The sequence below is a fragment of the Pan troglodytes genome, chromosome 11 (assembly GCF_028858775.2).
Source record: "Pan troglodytes isolate AG18354 chromosome 11, NHGRI_mPanTro3-v2.0_pri, whole genome shotgun sequence".
Lineage (NCBI taxonomy): Eukaryota > Metazoa > Chordata > Mammalia > Primates > Hominidae > Pan > Pan troglodytes.
Genome location: NC_072409.2, coordinates 97,324,151 through 97,342,718, shown reverse-complemented (window position 1 = coordinate 97,342,718; position 18,568 = coordinate 97,324,151). Strand labels below are relative to the sequence as shown.

The 18,568-nt window shown below is 36.6% G+C and overlaps 1 protein-coding gene across 4 annotated transcripts in view; it reads left to right on the top strand.

The window, feature by feature from the left end:
- The window catches only part of ADAMTSL1 (ADAMTS like 1), a 1,017,570-nt gene that overhangs the window by 676,485 nt on the left and 322,517 nt on the right, over positions 1–18,568 (top strand). For all 4 annotated transcript variants that reach the window (XM_016960664.3, XM_016960663.4, XM_003312011.6 and 1 more), the window contains one exon: positions 2,276–2,512. In XM_016960664.3, coding sequence (XP_016816153.2) covers positions 2,276–2,512 — 237 coding nt within the window. The remainder of the gene's footprint in view (positions 1–2,275; positions 2,513–18,568) is intronic.

Here is an 18,568-nt window from a genome sequence, read left to right as displayed (position 1 = left end):
TGAGGCCTAGGCAGATATTGGTAGAATTTGTAAATTAGGCAAGTGGCAGTCTTATCTTTGGAATGTGAGTTCATTAAGACAATATTAAATCAGTTTCTCTGTGCTCTAGAACATATGGTCTGAAAGGAGCTTGTGTTAAACATTTAAAGTTGTTTGTGGCCAGTTGTGGTGGCTCATGCCTGTAACCCCAGCACTTTGAGAGGCCAAGGCAGGTGGATCACCTGAGGTCCGGAGTTCGAGACCAGCCTGGCCAACATGGCAAAACCCCGTCTCTACTAAAAATATAAAAAAATGAGCTGGGTGTGGGGGCACGCGCCTGTAATCCCAACTGCTCAGAAGGCTGAGGTAGGAGAACTGCTTGAACCCAGGAGGCGGAGGTTGCAGTGAGCCGAGATCATGCCACTACACTCCACCCGGGGAGACAGAGCAAGACTCCATCTCAAAAAAAAAAAAATAAAGTTAATTTGTATTGTATGTCATGATTTGACACAATTTACCTGTGTTGTAATTCATAATATAGTTTTGCTGGTTGTAGGTAGTTTTTGTTTTATTTTACAAAATAAACACGTAAACAGCCTGTACAGCACACATATTTATTTATTTATGGATCTTAAAAAATTTAAACTGCATCCTATTATCTAAAAAATTAATAAGTAGTAAATTTTATTCATACTCTTTTCAGACAATATTCAAAATGTTAAGCCTTGCTGGGTGCCTGTGTATCTATGCCTATGTTATATACATTGTTGTTTTCCTTTGCTACTATGTTTTATTCACTCTGAGAACACATAATACTAACAGTAAAATGTCTTTGACATTTTATATTGTATTTTGAACAATTTCATGTTCATCCTAAATGAATATTTGTTTCTACCCCACATTGCCTAGAAAGAATTTGTGCTCCTTCAACTACCAGAGCCTTATATGCTCTTTAGTAGTAACACTAATGTTTTGGAAAAGAGTCAAAATTTTCAGTGCTGTTTTAGAATGCTTGTTTAAAGGTAAAGAGATTTTTCAGAGAAAGAAACCTTATATAAGAGAACTCTCACAATGATAATGTACTAACAGGGAACTGCTGAAGGCTACATGGAAATCCTTTATTTAAAACAAAAAATTAGAATAAAAGCCTTTCTACGGCTGGAGAGTCGACGACAGTCTTCCATAGTAAACTTTAATCTGAAGGCTTGTAGAATAAGATAAACCTATCAAAAAGCCCTTCCAAGGGATAGGCAATATTTGCCTTTTCAAAATTAAATCTTACTTGCTTTTACCGAGATTTATTATTCATTAGATAATGGCCATTGTTAGCCATAGTTTTACATTTTAAATTGCCCTTTTTGAAACTTACATCAAAAAGATTCTTATTTTCCATTGATCTCTAACAATATAATTTAAAATTCATATTGAGAGAATCTCCTAATACTCCATCCCTTTGCCTTCTGTGGCCTCATTAAATAATCATAGTAATAGCTACCATCTACTCAGTATATTCCTTGTGCATATATTTGGCCAGCATGAGTTCGTGAACTTCTCACAACAACCTTGAGAGCTGTGCAGAGTTATTGCCTCTGTTCTAACACAAGACTAGGCTTCCCTGTGTTAGAATAGGGGCAATAACTCTGCACTGCATTGCAGCCACCCACCCATCTAAGGAGGAAGTCCATGCTCTTTCCATTCTGCCATGCTGCCTTAAGCCAAAGCAATTCATATATAAATGGTTTCATATTTTTTGTTCCCCATGTTTAATTCTAGATACTATGCAACGTAAGTCCTAGACAAAAAATTACAACTCCACAAAAACTTTTTGAATGAAATTTTTATAACTTTTTACTGCTAGTTATTCAAATAAACAACTGTCATAGCTCTCAATATCAGAACTGAAAAAGACAAATAATTTCAACTAATCCTCTGACTTTACTAGGTTCTACTTATGAGGAAGTCAAAATGATAGTACAGTGTGGAAGAATTCATGAACCAATAGACAACTTTCAAAAAATGTATGTCCCACCTAATCAGAATATCTACTTCAAGCCAATTATTTTTCCATTTAAACTCAATCAGAAAATGTATTTTGAGGTGACTGCTTTATCAGATTTCTACATTTTGCTAGCCAAATAATCATATAACCTCTAAGATGATATTATAAGTTCCATCTATCATGACCAGGACGTTTGTTTTGCTTTCTAAGACCTAAGCAGACCATATAGCTGCTCTGGTTTCATGTTTGGGGGTATCCTCCTAATCTTTGTATGTCCTTTCTCTCTTTTTTCTCCAGGACTGCCCACCAGAAGCAGGTGATTTCCGAGCTCAGCAATGCTCAGCTCATAATGATGTCAAGCACCATGGCCAGTTTTATGAATGGCTTCCTGTGTCTAATGACCCTGACAACCCATGTTCACTCAAGTGCCAAGCCAAAGGAACAACCCTGGTTGTTGAACTAGCACCTAAGGTCTTAGATGGTACGCGTTGCTATACAGAATCTTTGGATATGTGCATCAGTGGTTTATGCCAAGTAAGTGCTTGTTTGTTCTCATTCAACTTGTCCAGAGGGTTTCAGTGTCTTTGTGTAAATGGTTTACATAGTCTCACTCTCTGAATCACTCATCTTTACACTTTTTAGAGTTTGTAAATGGTGAAAGATTTGAAAATTAAGGTATGATTTCAGTGAAAAGTACCAAGTGTTGTACTGTGTGAAGGAAAAGTAGACTAGAGTTATTTTTCTTTCCTTGAGTGTCACTTGAATATAAAAGAATAAAAATTTTTGAATAGTGTTTATCAATTATGTACTAGACTTTGAAATTACCCCCTGGATTGGCTATTCCTGAAGTGTGTGTTTGTGTTTGTGTGTGTGTGTGTGTGTGTGTGCGTGTGTGTGTGTGTGTGTATTTAGAGGCCTTGATTTTCATTTACTCAGTTTCAGAATAAATCAGGTAAGACCAATTCTAAAATCCCCAAGTAAACTATAGGAAAACTTGCTACTTTACTATAATTTCCATTGTATTGAAAATTCACACACTGTAGAGAAAGTCGTGAAAGAGCCAGCTAGGTTGGACTTAAGCCAGTTAAATCTTTAAAACAGGATTACAAAAAGGTTTGATTTCTGGTATCCATCCATTCATCAATGTCTACTCTAGGTAGGGAATTCGTAGGGTGAAGAAGAGTTTGTATGTTTGTCATGTCTTTGCCATCTATATTTTCAGGTCCACTTTTTGGATTAGGATGACCAGTCTAGTTTTTGGAGCAAGCAGTTGCTATTGTTTTTCTGTGTGCTGTATTTGACTATATGCTTTTATATTTCATGAAGCAGACACAAAATTTTGAGAGTATTTGCCTTTTCCAACATGGTATCAGCTGAAATTTTCTTTCTTCAGAATCTATAATATAATGGCTAGGAATGTAAGAGAAATATATGTTTTAGTAATTTGTTGTTTCAAATTCATTTTTTTAAAACTTACATCTATATTTGGATGTAAAGGCAAAAACTGTAGTGTAAATGACTATAAGAGATGTGAGATGTCAGGCAAGGTTTTATGCATACAAGAGGGAAACAAACATAGTCAACCTTCATAAAGTTTAAAATCATGAGGCAGAGAAACTGATGTCATATAGGAGTTTGTCATTGATGAAACATATCTTAAGGTTTCCTTATATACAAGAGATATATGAATTTCAGGTGTAAATTTGAATATGGAATTTTACCATTTTAAAGCTAGAAAGGGCCTTAGAGTTATTCAATCAACATTCTAAAAAGCAATATATCTGAATAAATCATTTCTGATCTTTGCTATTTACTTCCTCCTCTAGGACTCTTAGTGGTAATGAAATGGAATTAGGGAATCTGAAAAATCTTTAGGAATAGTAGAGAATTGTAAAGCAAATAGATTTAGAAAGGGGACTGTGTTGTAGGGAATGGCAAACAAAAGAATAATAAGTCCCTGTGTATGTATACTGTTTGAGTAAAAGCAAGGAAGATTTCCATTTTAGAAGTGAAAAAACTGAGGACCAGAAAATATGCTTGATCCTCTGAAAGCTGTATGTTTGGTCATGCCAGAAATGGGACTAAATTCCACATCTCCTGAGATCCCATTCAATGTTATTGCTACTATATTACCCTGCTGAATGAACCAAAAGAAACAAGACAGCTCAGCAAATTAGGTTTCATTTGTTTCTTTTGCATGGGAGTTCAACATGGCATATTTTTTCCTAAACTAATCCTGCCAGCAGGCCTCATGTACTTTAGCAACTGAAAGAGAATCCTATCTCAGTTGCTAAGGAATAAATTTCATATATAATAAATATGGAGTGATAGTACTGGACTTTGGGTTACAAGTATAAACATGCTTTAACTTAGATTCTTATCAGTATGACAGATTTGAGAGCAAATGTAAATTATACCATATTTGAAAAGCATTGTAACTTATACATAGAAATAATGACTGGTTATTATTATTATTTTCTTCATGTATTTGTCTTGTTAGAGGCAATCATGTAGTAAAGGCGATGGAAAAACAAAGATGGCATTTAAGCACTAACAAGAAATTTAGTTTGGCTGGAGAGCCAGATAAGACCTAGCTATGCAGTAAGAAGAGGGAGGTAGTTTGGGAGAGAATCATGGAGGCTTGAGTGGCAGACAGGACTGTGGTAAACCATGAATGACCATCGTCTCACCTTGATAGAAAATGACAGCACAGCTATAGAGATTTGTCATTCATATGCACTAATTTATTTCAAGTATACCTGTTTAATACTCTTCAAAGAGCCACATTCTCAAGACTGGTTCTTTAACTCTTAAATAGAATCAGAGAGTCCTGGAATTTTTAGAGCCAGAAGATAGCTTAGCAACTCACAGTTATTGCTGTTTCATAGAAGAGGAAACTGAGACCTGGAGACTGTCCTGAGATCACGAATAATTTGGGTGGCATGTGTTTGTTGTAAATTTCTTCAGGAAAGTTCTAGAATCATTGCTATTTATAATATATACCTAATTCTTACTCGGTAGTAATAGAGCATCATACGAGGTAGTAGTAGTAATGATAATAGCTTCTATTTTTGAGTGACTACCATATCTAGGTACTTTTTTTTTTTTCAAATATTTACAGTTCTGCATGTTAGACATCATTATCCTTATTTCACAGATGAGAAAACTGGAGGCTCAGGTCGATTTTATATCTTGCCCAGAGACACCCAGTTCTGTCTGAGTTCAAAACTCCTATTCTTTCCAGCGAGGCCAGGTATAGAGAGGCGCAGACCATTTGGTAATGGTCCCCAGATTTGGCTGCCTATCAGAATCACCTGGAGAGCTCTTAAAAGACACAACTCTTAAGCCCTGTCTTCCAGAAATTCAGATTTATTAATTCTACGTATTGAAAACACTTTTCTTATGATTCTATCATGGCCAGATTCACTTACAGATTGGAAAGCAGACAGAATTTAAAGTCAAAAGACATGAGTTGGGGCCAGGCACGGTGGCTCATGCCTGTAATCTGGGCATTTTGGTAGGCTGAGGAGGGCGGATCACCCGAGGTCCGGAGTTTGAGACCTGCCTGGCCAACATGGTGAAACCCTGTCTCTACTAAAAATACAAAAATTAGCCAGGCGTGATGGCAGGTGCTTGTATTCGCAGCTATTTCGGAGGCTGAGGCAGGACAATGGCTTAAACCTGGGAGGCAGAGGTTGCAGTGAGCCGAGATTGCACCACTGTACTCCAGCCTGGGTGACAGAGCAAGACTCCATCTCTAAATAAATAAATACAACATGAGTTTGAATCTAGCTCCTCTTTAACGAGCTGTGTAATCTTGGTCAAGATACGCAACGTCCCTAAGCTCTATTTTTCAATCTGTGGAAAATGAATTGTCTCCTAGACCATAGTGTACCAAAGTGAGATAATATATGTGAAAATGTTTAATAAACTGTAAAGTGCTGTAGAAATGTAGAAGACCCTGAAAATTTTAAGTTGAAAAATATATTAAACTAGTGGTTCCCTGTATAAGATTTTATAACTGTAACGTTTCAAAAAACTTCCCAGGATGTGACAAGTAACAAACTTCTTAATTGGTTAGGTAATGACTTAAAAAAAAACAAAAAGAGACCTTCTACCATGTACTATCCCCATCATCATTTCACAATTGAAACGTTCATCACAAGGAAGTAGTAAGAACCCAATTTCAGAATAAAGGACAATTCTTTGAACTGGAGATAGTTTGTCTTATGAGAAAGTTACTGCCCCTTAGTTTTCTCTTTTTTTTTTTTTTTCCAGAGCACAGAAATTGTCACTAATAGCACTTCAGAGCCCAGCGTTTGAAAGCAGGGACTTTGAGATGATCTAGTCCAGCCCCAGGAAATCATTGTATGATTTTCCCAGGATCCTATGGCTAGTTAATGACAGACTAGAGGTCAGAGAGTGCTGGTATTTATCAACATTTCTAATTATGCTCCTTACATTATTTCTTCAGTTTATCCCATGAGCTGAGATTTTGTCTAGCTGCAATTCTGTCATTAATATTATGAAAACAATAGGTTTAATGAATATACCTTTTCAAACCACATTCTCCCCCTTTCTCTCCCTCTCTCCCTCCTAGAATCTGACAATCATCCCCAGTGGGTGATTGTGTTATCCCTCTTCACCCTGCATCTCAGACTGAGAAACACTGGGATTCTTATTTGCTCATTATCATTCTAGACTAGATGAAGTTAGAGAGAAGGCTGAGCTAGGGAGGCAATTTGTCATTGTATGAATAGTTAAAGACAAGAGGCTCTGGAATCATACCATCTAGGTTGGAATCTAAGCTCCACCACTCATTGGCATGTGCCTTTGAGCAAGTTCCTAAGCCTCAGTTTTGTCATCTGCAAAATGAGGATAATAATTGTAAAAATAGGATTAGAATGAAGATTAAGTAATCAAGTGCATTTAAAGTGCTTACTATGAGCTTGATAAATACTACTTGTATTAATTGTACCCAAGTTATGTCTTATCTTTTTCTTTTTCTTCCTTAGAGCCTTTCTGAGTACATGATTTTATATGGATACACATACGAAAGGGGCACTGACTTTCCAATGAATGAACAGACCTTCTGTTAATTTCCTATTACAGTCATCTTTTGCAAATAGCTCCACATTGTACAATTATCAACTCCTGATCCAGGGCAGTGAATTGCATCCTGTACAGAGTTAATGAGCCATCACAAATAGGATCAGTTCTATTAGTACTGCTGTTATTCATTTATTTTCATTATCCAAATTACCCCTATTTATATTTGTTGTAAAGCACAAAGCTGGTTTCTGTTTTAAATATATTTTTTAAAAGAGTAGCATAAATGTATGGACAGAACATGTGCTGCTGTTAAAAATAATTTTGAGGTTATTTTGAAAGCAAATAGAGAAAAGTATGTTTTATTTTTGTAATTAATAGAATTCATCAGATGATACCTGATATATGTCAAAAGAAAAAGTATGATTATAAACAAGCCTTTTATCATGAATCTGCATATTTATAATATTGCTTATTGCTATTTCAAAAAATTAAGCATTTCAAAAAGGGAAAGAAGAATTCCTTTCAAGTAATGCCTTATATAATATTGTTTTAAAATGAATAATACAGTACAGAAATAAGCAATAAAATGAATCACAGAGTTTTGATGTCTTATTCTGGCAACATCAAAATGAACCATATTTCTAACAAAGAGATTCTTTTCATTTTTAATAATTCCTGTGGTGAGTAGTTTGAAATGAATTGAATAGAATGATTATTTCTCCATCTCTGTCTGTGACCTAAGTCACTAGTATCAAATGTCCACCAGTTATTCCAAAGGTGATGATGTCAGAAATAAGGCGTTGGACATTTTTTTCTTCTGTACTTTATAATCTAATTCCACATGGAAGCATGGTGTTGCTTAAAATATTTAATGCATAGTCTTTCTTATTCTCCTCTTTTCATAGCATAGTAAAGATAAAACTAACTACTACTTACTAGTTGAATTTCCTTAGTTTCTGAATCTTGTTTATGCATTCTTCCAACAATCTGCTGTATGTTGATTATTGAGGATATAAAATTGATTAAGATCTCTTTCCATAGGAGTGATACATTTTTAGAGTTATTGTGAAAAACTTTTAAAAATATATTTGTCTAACAAATTTTACTTAGGAATTAACAGTATGCTAAATACTGAAAATACATTAATGGACAAGAAGGATAGTCCCTGCCCTTCCAGAATTTTCACTGTGAGAGGAGATAAGTAAATAGGAAAGTGTACTATAGTCACTATACTATACTGCCCTCACTGTAAATGGGGACCTCTTTCTAAAATACAGATTTGGTTTCATTTATCATCTGCTTGAATCATTTCAATTGCATTTTTTTTTTTTTTGCCTTCAGGTTAAAAAAATCCCAAATTCCTTTACATGGTGGCTTAAAACAACAGAAATTTATTCTCCCACAGTTCATGAGGCCAGAATTCAAAAATCAAAGTGTCATCAGAACCATGCTTTCTCTGAGGCTCTGGGTGGAATCCTTTGCCTCGTTTGCCTCTTCCTAACTTCTAATAGTAGCCATCAATCTTTACTATTTCTTAACTTGCAGCTGCATCACTCTGATCTCTGCCTCTGTTATCAAATGGCATTCTACCCTCTGTCTCTGTGTCTTCACCTCTTCTTATAAGGACAGCAATCATATTAAATTGAGCCCACCCTAACGGATTACGAATTCATCTCAATTTGGTTACATCTGCAAAGATTCTATTTCCTAAAAAGGTCACATTTATAGGCATCAGAGGTTTTGACTTTAGCTTATCTTTTGGGGGAGACACAATTCAACCCATGACAGCCAGCTGTCTGGCTCCCAAATTTACATCCTTCACATGTGACAAATATTCACCTGATCCCAATATCCCAAAAGTTTTAACCCATTTCAGAGTCAACTCTAACTCTAAAATATTATCAACTCAAAAAGTTCCAAATTCTATCAGCTGAATCAGCTATGGGTGAGACTTGGATATAGTGCATCCTGGGACATCATTTGTCTCCATCTGTGCACATTTGAAACCAAAAATAAGTTATCTGCTTCCAAAATACAATGGTGGGACAAGCAGAAGCAGATTCCCATTCCCACTCAAAAAGGGAAAAACACCAAAGAAAAAGGGATCATAGGTCCTAAGCATGTCTGATACCGAGCAGGAAAAAAATCCACTAGATTTCAAGGCCTGAGAATAATCCTTGTGGCTCAGTGCTTCATTCTATGTGCCTGCCAAGGAGGCAGCCCTTCCCTCTCAGCTCAAGGAGGTAGAGTCAGCCCAGGCTTCTGCATCTGTGCCTCAGACCTAAGTGTCATTCTTCCTTCACTTTGTCCCATCTCTGAGACATTTATTCTAGGCTGTCAGTATTTCTGCTGGTATGAAATTCTCAGAAATCATGTCAGTCTTTCTTGCAATTAAGAGGTATCCAAGCCATCAAACAAGGGGGTCCTCTACAGTTCCTTTCTGAATAACTGCATCTCTATTCCTGGCTTCTGCTAAGATGTTTGAGGGATTCATGAGTCACATGCCTAATTTCTTTAGCAAATGGTTATCTAGCCATAACCTTGGCCCTGTTACCAGAGCACACTACCTAAATAAGCTGAAAATGTTTCAAATAATCAAATGCTAGTACCTTTTTGTTTAACAGTTCATCTCTCAGTTTATCTCTTGGCTCTCACATTTTACTATAAGTACCAAGGAGAAACCAGGCTGTAGTCATCCATACTGTGTTTGGAAGTCTACACAGCTAAGTACATAAGTTTATTGTTTGATATGGCTTGGCTGTGTTCTGACCCAAATCTCACCTTGAACTGGAACTCCTACAATTCCCACATGTTGTGGGAGGAACCCGGTGGGAGGCGATTGAATTATGAGAGCAGATCTTTCCTGGGCTGTTCTCATGATAGTGAATGAGTCTCATGAGATCTGATGGTTTTAAAAAGGGAAGTTTCAGGCTGGGTGCGGTGGCTCACACCTGTAATCCCAGCACTTTGGCAGGCTGAGGTGGGTGGATCATGAGGTCAGGAGATTGAGACCATCCTGGCTAACATAGTGAAACCCCATCTCTACGTAAAAATACAAAAAATTAGCCAGGTGTGGTAGAGGGCACCTGTAGTCCCAGCTTCTCTGGAGGCTGAGGCAGGAGAATTGCTTGAACCAGGGAGGCGGAGGTTGCAGTGAGCCAAGATTGCACCACTGCACTCCAGCCTGGGCGACACAGCGAGACTCCATCTCAAAATAAAATAAAATAAAATAAAAATAAAATAAAATAAAACGGGGAGTTTCCCTGCACAACCTCTCTTCTGTTGTCTGCTGCCATGTGAGACATGGCTTTCACCTTCTGCAATGATTGTGAGGCTGCCCCAGCCACATGAAACTGTAAGTCTAATAAACCTCTTTCTTTTGTAAATTGCTCGGTCTTGGGTATGTTTATAAGCAGCGTGAAAATGGGCAAATACAGTAAATTGGTACCAGTGGAGGAGGGTGCTGCTGAAAAGATACCTGAAAATATGGAAGCAACTTTGGAACTGGGTAACAGGCAGGAGGAAAAAGTGGTTTCGTGGGCCGGGCCCAGGATCCCCATGCTGTGTGCACCCTAGGGACTTGGTACCCTGCATCCCAGCTGCTCCAGCCATGGCTGAAAGGGGTCAAGGTAGAGCTCGGGCCATAGCTTCAGAGGGTGCAAGCTTCCATGTGGTGTTGAGCCTGTGAGTGCATAGAAGTCAAGAATTAAGGTTTGGGAACCTCCACCTAGATTTCAGAAGATGTATGGAAATACCTGAATGCCCAGTCAGAAGTTTGCCACAGGGGCGGGGCTGTCATGGAGAACCTCTGCTAGGGCAGTGCAGAAGGGAAATGTGAGGTCAGAGCCTCCACACAGAGTCCCTACTGGGACACCACCTAGTAAAGCTGTGAGACAAGGGCCACGATCCTCCGGATGCAGAATGGTAGATCCACTGACAGCTTGCACTGTGTGCCTGGAAAAGCTGCAGACACTCAACACCAGCCAGTAAAAGCAGCCGGGAAGGAGGCTGTACCCTGCAGAGCCACCAGGACGGAGCTGCCCAAGACCATGGGGACCCACCACTTGCATCAGCGTGATCCAGATATGAGACAGGAGTCAAAGGAGATCACTTTGGAGCTTTAAGATTTGACTGCCCTGATGGATTTTGGACTTGAGTGGGGCCTGTAGTCCCTTTGTTTTGGCCAATTTCTCCCATTTGGAATGGCTGTATTTACCAAATGCCTGCATCCCCATTGTGTCCGGAAATAACTAACGTGCTTTTGATTTTACAGGCTCATAGGCGGAAGGGACTTGCTTTGTCTCAGATGAGACGATGGACTGTGGGTTTTTGAGTTAATGCTGAAATGAGTTAAGACTTTGGGGGACTGTTGAGAAGGATGATTGTATTTTGCAATATGAGAAGGGGATGAGGTTTGGGAGGGGCTAGAGTGGAATGATGTGTTTTGGCTGTGTCCCCACCCTAATCTTACCTTGAATTGTAACTCCCACAATTCCCACGTGTTGTGGGAGGATCCCATTGGGAGGTGATTGAATTATGGGGGCAGGTCTTTCCTGCGCTGTTCTTGTGGTAGTGAATGAGTCTCACGGTATCTGATGGTTTTAAAAAGAGGAGTTTCTCTGCACAAGCTCTCTTCTTTTGTCTGCCACCATGTGAGATGTGCCTGTCACCTTCTGCCATGATTGTGAGGCCCCCCCAGCCACATGGAACTGTAAGTCCAATAAACCTCTTTCTTTTGTAAATTGCTCAGTCTCAGGTATGTCTTTATCAGCAGCATGAAAACAGACTAATACATCGCTGAAAGTTCTACTTTCCACTCAATGGCAGAAAATGACATAGCCAAGTTCTCTGCCACTGTATAACAGGACTCATCTTTCTTCCAGTATCCAATTAAATGTTCATCATTTCTTTCTAAGGCCTCACCAGAGTTACCTTTAACATCTATGATAATTAATTTTAGGTGTCAACTTGACCAGATTTAGGGATGCCTAGATAGCTGCTGAAGCATTGTTCCCAGGTGTGTCTGTGAGGGTATTTTTGGAGGAGATTGCCTTGTGAATCAGTGGACTGAGTTGGGAAAATTTACTCAGTATTGGTGGGCACCATCCAATTGACTAGGGGCCTGAAAGAAAAAAAAGATGGATCCATGGATGATGTAGCAAGAAGGTCCTCACTAAATGCTGGCACCTGGATCATGAATTTCCCAGTCCCCAGAATTGTGAGGAAATAAATTTCCATTTATTATAACTTACTCAGTCTCAGGTATTTTGTTATAACAGCACAAATATACTTTGGTAACATCTATATTTCTATCAACTGTCTCTTCGATCTAGGTTTTTTTCTATGAAGCACCTCAAAATTCATCCAAGCTCTACCCATTATCCAATTCCAAAGCCGGAAAGTGACATTTCATAGAAATTCATTTATTTTGTAATATTTTATTTTTGTCACCTTAGCTGGGTCTTTTGTGTATTCAAGTATTATTTTTATTCATGGAAGGGATTCTTCTGATATATTAACGTTGTTTTCCATCTTGCTATTCCATTTATGAAGTGAAAGAGTTTCTATAGCTTAATAAAAAAACTTTTTGGAAAGTTCTATCTGTTTAATTTTTCCTTTGAAATTAAGTGTAAGCTTCACAAAAATTGATGAGTTTGTTTTCCCAAAGAGATTCAGTGAAGTAAACAAGGCAGAGCAAATCTAAAATAGAAAACATTTTCAAATTTTATTATTTTTAGTGATGTATAGTTTTTTTTAATATACTCATGCCCATCATTATGCACTTCTTCTGCCAATTCTGTGGGATAACTTTATTTCCATTTTATAAATGAAGAAATTGAGGCTCATAGAAAGTCATACAACTGGAAAAAGGCAAAGTACACTTCAAATTATATTATTTCTATTATATGACACCCTTTTCTGTGAGACCAGCACCATCCTGATACCAAAACCTGGCAGAGAGAGACACAACAAAAAAAGAAAACTTCAGATCAATATCCTTGATGAATATCGATGCAAAAATCCTCAACAAAATACTGGCAAACCCAATTTAGCAGCACTTCAAAAAGCTAATTTGGCATGAGCAACTAGGCTTTATCCCAGAGATGCAAGGTTGATTCAATGTATGCAAGTCAATAAATGTTATTCATCACATAAACAGAACTAAAGACAATAGTCCCAGATGCAGGAAAATACTTTTTATAAAATTCAACATCTCTTCATGTTAAAAATTTAATAAACTAGATATTGAAGGAAAATACACTAAAACAATAAGAGTCATCTATGACAAGCCCACAGCCAACATTATACTGAATGAGCAAAAGCCAGAAAATTCCCTTTTAAAACCAGCACAAGACAAAGATGCCTTCTCTCACCACTCCTATTCAACATCATATTGGAAGTTGCTGGCCAGAGCAATCAGGCAAGAGAAAAAGATAAAAAGCATCCAAATAGGAAGAAAGGAAGTCACCCTATCTCTGTTTGCAGACAACATGATTCTCTGTCTAGAAAACCACATGGGCTCAACCCAAAAGCTCCTTAAACCAATAAACAACTTCAGCAAAGTCTCAGGATATAAAATCATTGTACAAAAATCATTAGCATTCCTGTACACCAACAACAGCCAAGCTGAAAGCCAAATCAGGAATGCAATTCCATTTATAATTCTCACAAAAAGAATAAAATATCTAAGAATACAGCTAATCAGAGAGGTGAGAACTTTCTACAATAAGAATTACAAACCATTGCTCAAAAAAATCAGAGATAACACAAACAAATGAGAAAACATTCCATGCTAATGGATAGGAAGAATCAGTATCATTAAAATAGCCATACTGCCTAAAGCAATTTACAGATTCAATGTTATTCCTATCAAACTACCAATGACATTCTTCACAGAACTAGAAAAAAAACTATTTTAAAATTCACATGGAATTTTAAAAAGAGCCCCATAGTCAAGGCAATTCTAGGCAAAAAGAACAAAACTGAATGCATCACATTACCTGACTTCAAACTATAGTACAGGACTACAGTGACCAAAACAGCGTGGTACTGGTTCAAGAACAGACACATAGACCAATGGAACAGAATAGAGAGCCCAGAAATAAGGCCACACACCTATGACCATCTGATCTTTGACAAAGATGACAAACACAACCAATGAGGAAAGGACTCCCTATTCAATAAATGGTGCTGGGATAACTGGCTAGCCATATGCAGAAGACTGAAACTGGACCCCTTCCTTATATCATAGACAAAAATTAACTCAAGTAGATTAAAGACTTAAATGTAAAACTAAATACTATAAAAAAAACTGTGGAAGACAACGTAGGCAATACCATTCTGGACATAGGAACTGGCAAATATTTCATGACAAAGATGCCGAAAGCAATTCAACAAAAGCAAACATTGACAAATGAAATCTAATTAAACTAAAGAGCTTCTGCACAGCAAAAGAAACTATCAACAGAGTAAACAGATAACCCTGCAGAATGGGAGAAAATATTTGCAAACTATGCAACTGACAAACGTCTATTATCCAGCATGTATAAGGAACTTAAACAAGTTTATAAAACAAACCACCCCAAGAAACCCCATTAAAAAGTGAGTAAAGGACATGAACAGGCACATTTCAAAAGACGACATACATGCAGCCAACAAGCATATAAAAAAAGCTTAATATCATTGATAATTAGAGAAATACAGATCAAAACCACAATGAGATACATGGTATACAAGGTGTGAAGACCAAATCAGAGTTACTGGCGTATCTATCACCTCAAACATTTACCTTTTCTTTGTATGGGGAGCATTACAATTCTTCTTTTCTGGCTATTTGGAAATATACAATAACTTATTGTCACTATAATTTTCCCCACTGTACTGTCAAATACCAGAACTTATTCCTTCTATCTGTGTTTGTATACTCAGTAACCAACTTCTCTTTATTGTTCCCCTCCTGCTTCCCTTACCAGCCTCTGGTAAACACCATACTGCTTTCTATCTCAAACAGATCCACTTTTTAGCTCCCACATAGTGAGAACATGCAATATTTGTCTTTCTGTGCCTGGCTTATTTCACTTAATGTAGTGACCTCCAGTTCCATCCATATTGCTGCAAATGACAGGATTTCATTTTTTATGACTGAATAATATTCCATTGTGTATATATACCATGTGTCATAACCATTTATTAATTGATGAACACTTAGGTTGATTATATATCTTGACTATTGTGAATAGTGCTGGAATAAACATGGGAATGCAGGTATCTCTTTGATGTAGTGATTTCCTTTCATTTGGTTATATAACCAGCAGTGAGGTTGCTGGATCATATAGTAGTTCTAGTTTTAGTTTTTTGAGGATCCTCCATACTGTTTTCTATAATGAGTGTACTACTTCACATTCCCACCAACAGTGTGCAAGTGTTTCTCTTACTCTGCATCCTCACCAGCATTTGCTATTTTTGTCCTTTTAATAATAGCCACTCTGAGGCGAAATGATATATTATTGTGGTTTTGATTCGCATTTCCCTGATGATTTGTAATGTTGAGCATTTTTTACATGCCTGTCAGCTCTTTGTGTGTCTTCCTTCAACAAATATCTATTCAGGTCTTTTGTCCATTTTTTATCAGGAATTTTTTTTCTTTGCTATTGAGTTGAGCTCCTTATATACTCTGGTTATGAATTCCTTGCCAGATGGATAGTTTGCAAATCTTTTCTCCTGTTCTGTAAGTTGGCTTTTCCCTTTTTAATTGTTTTCTTTGCTGTGCAGAAGTTTTTAGCTTAATGTAATCTATGTGTCTGTTTTTGCTTTTATTTTCTGTGCTTTTGAGATCTTATCCAAAAAATCTTTGCCCAGATCCTTGTTGTGGAGCATTTCCCTAATCTTTTCTTCTAGTAATTTTACAATTTCAAGTCTTACATTGAAGTCTTTAATCAATATTGGGTTAATTTTATATTTACTAAAAAATGGGGATCTAATTTTATTCTTCTGCATATTGATATCCAGTTTTCCCAGAACCACTTATTGAAGAGACTATTCCTTCCCCAGTGCATATTCTTGGGATCTTTGTTGAAAATGGGTTGGCTGTTGGTGCATGGATTTATTTCTGGGTTCTCTATTCTGTTCCATTGGTGTATCTGTCTGTTTTTATGCCAGTACCATGCTGTTGGGGTTACTATAGCTTTGTGCCATATATATACATATACATATATATATATACACATTTTTTTTTTTGAGACAGAGTCTCACTCTGTCGCCCAGGCTATAGTGTAGTGGTGCAATCTCGGATCACTGCAACCTCCACCTCCTTAGTAGCTGGGATTACAGGTGTCCACTACCATGACTGGCTAATTTTTGTATTTTTAGTAGAGACGGGGTTTTGCCATATTGGCCAGGCTGGTCTCGAACTCCTGACCTCAGGTGATCTGCCCACCTTGGCCTCCCAAAGTGCTGGGATTACAGGCATGAGTTGCCACACCTGGTCTTGTTAACAATATTAATTCTTCTAATCCATCAACATGGAATAGCTTTCCATTTTTTTGGTGACCTCTTCAATTTCTGTCATCAATGTTTTAGTTTTACTTATACAGATCTCTCACTTCTTTGGTTAAATTTATTCTAAGGTATTTTTTCTTTAGTAGCTATTTTAAGTGGGATTGCTTTCTTGATTTATTTTTCAAATTGATCACTGTTAATATATAAAAACACTACAGATTTTTGTATGTTGATTTTGCATCCTGCGATTTTATTAAATTTGTTCACAAGTTATAAGAGTTTTGGGGGAAAATTCTGGGGTTTTTCTAACCATAAGATTATGTCATCTGCAAACAAGGATAATTTGACTTCTTCCTTTACAATTTAGATGCCCTTAATTTTTTTTCTTTTGACTAATTGCTCTGGCTAAGATTTCCAGTACTGTTTAATAAAAGTCATGAAACTGAGCATCCTTGTCTCATTTCAGGTTTTAGTGGAAAGGCTTTCAGTTTTTTCTGTTCAGTATGTTAGCTGTGTGCTTGTCATTTATGACTTTTGTCACGTAGAGGTAATTTCCTTCTATATCCAATTTGTTGAGGGTTTTTGTCATCTACAGATGTTGAATTTTATGAAATGTCTTTTCAGCATCTATTGAAATGATCATATCGTTTTCATTCTTGATTTTGTTCATGTACTGTATCATGATTATTAATTTGTAAATGTTGATCATCCTTGCATCCCTGGAATTATTCCCACTTAATCATGGTGAATGGTCTTTTTAAAGTATTGTTGAATTCTGTTTGCTAGTATTTTGTGGAGTATTTTTCCACATACGTTCATGAAGGAGCTTGGCCTGTAGTTTTCTTTTTGGTTATATCTTTGTCTGGTTTTGGTATTAGGGTAATGTTGGCCTCATTGGATAAGTTTGAAAGTTTTCTCTCCTCTTTGACTGTTTTATTAATTGTTTGGTAGAATTCAGCAGTGAAGTCATTGGGTCCTGGGTGTGACTTTGATGGAAGACCATTTATTACTTGTTTGATCTCTTTATTCATCGTTGATCTGTTCAGTTTTCTGTTTTCTCCTGATATGTTGAATGTGTCAAGGAGTTTATCCATTTCTAAGTTTTCCAATTTATTGGCATATAATTGTTTATAATAGTCTAATGATCACTTATATTTCTATGGTGTCACCTGTAATGTTTCCTTTTTCATCCCTGATTTTAATTATTTGAGTCTTCTCTATTTTTTTCTTTGTTAGCCTAACTAATGGTTTGTTGATGTTGTTAATCTTTTCAAAAACTCAACTTTTCGTTTTGTTGACCTTTTGTATTAGTTTTTAGTCTCAATTTCATTTATTTCTGCTCACATCTTCAGTATTTATTTTCTGCTACTAATTTAGGGTTTAGTTTGTTCTTTTTTTTCTAATTCCTTGAGATGCATCATTAGGTTGTTTATTTAGATTATTTATATTGTTTTGATATAAGCATTTATTGCTATAAATGTCCATCTTAGTATCACTCTTCCTGTATCCCATAGTTTTTGGTACGTTGTGCTTCCGTTTTCATGTTTTTCAAGAATTTTTAAAAATTCCTTCTTTATTTATTGACTCAGTAAGCATTCAGGAGCATATTTAATTTCCATGTATTTGTATAGTTTCCAAAGTTCATCTATATTTGTATAGTTTTGAAAGTTATTGATTTCTAGTTTTATTTCATTGTGGTCAAAAAAGATACTTGATATAATTTGAATAATTTTGAATTTTTTAAGATTTGTTGTGTGTCCTAATATATGGCTTATTCTGGAAAATGTTCCATGTGTTGATAGGAAAAGTATGTATTCTGTAGCAGTTGGATGAAATGTTCTGTAAATGTCTGTTACACCATTTGGTCTAGAATATAGTTTAACCCTGATGCTTTTTTGTTAAATTTCTGTCTGGATGATCTGTCCATTGCTAAAAGTGGGGTGCCCTACTATTTTTGTATTGCCATCCATCTCTCCTTTTAGATCTGTTAAAATTTGCTTTATATATTTGGATGTGCTAGTGTTGGGTGCATATATATTT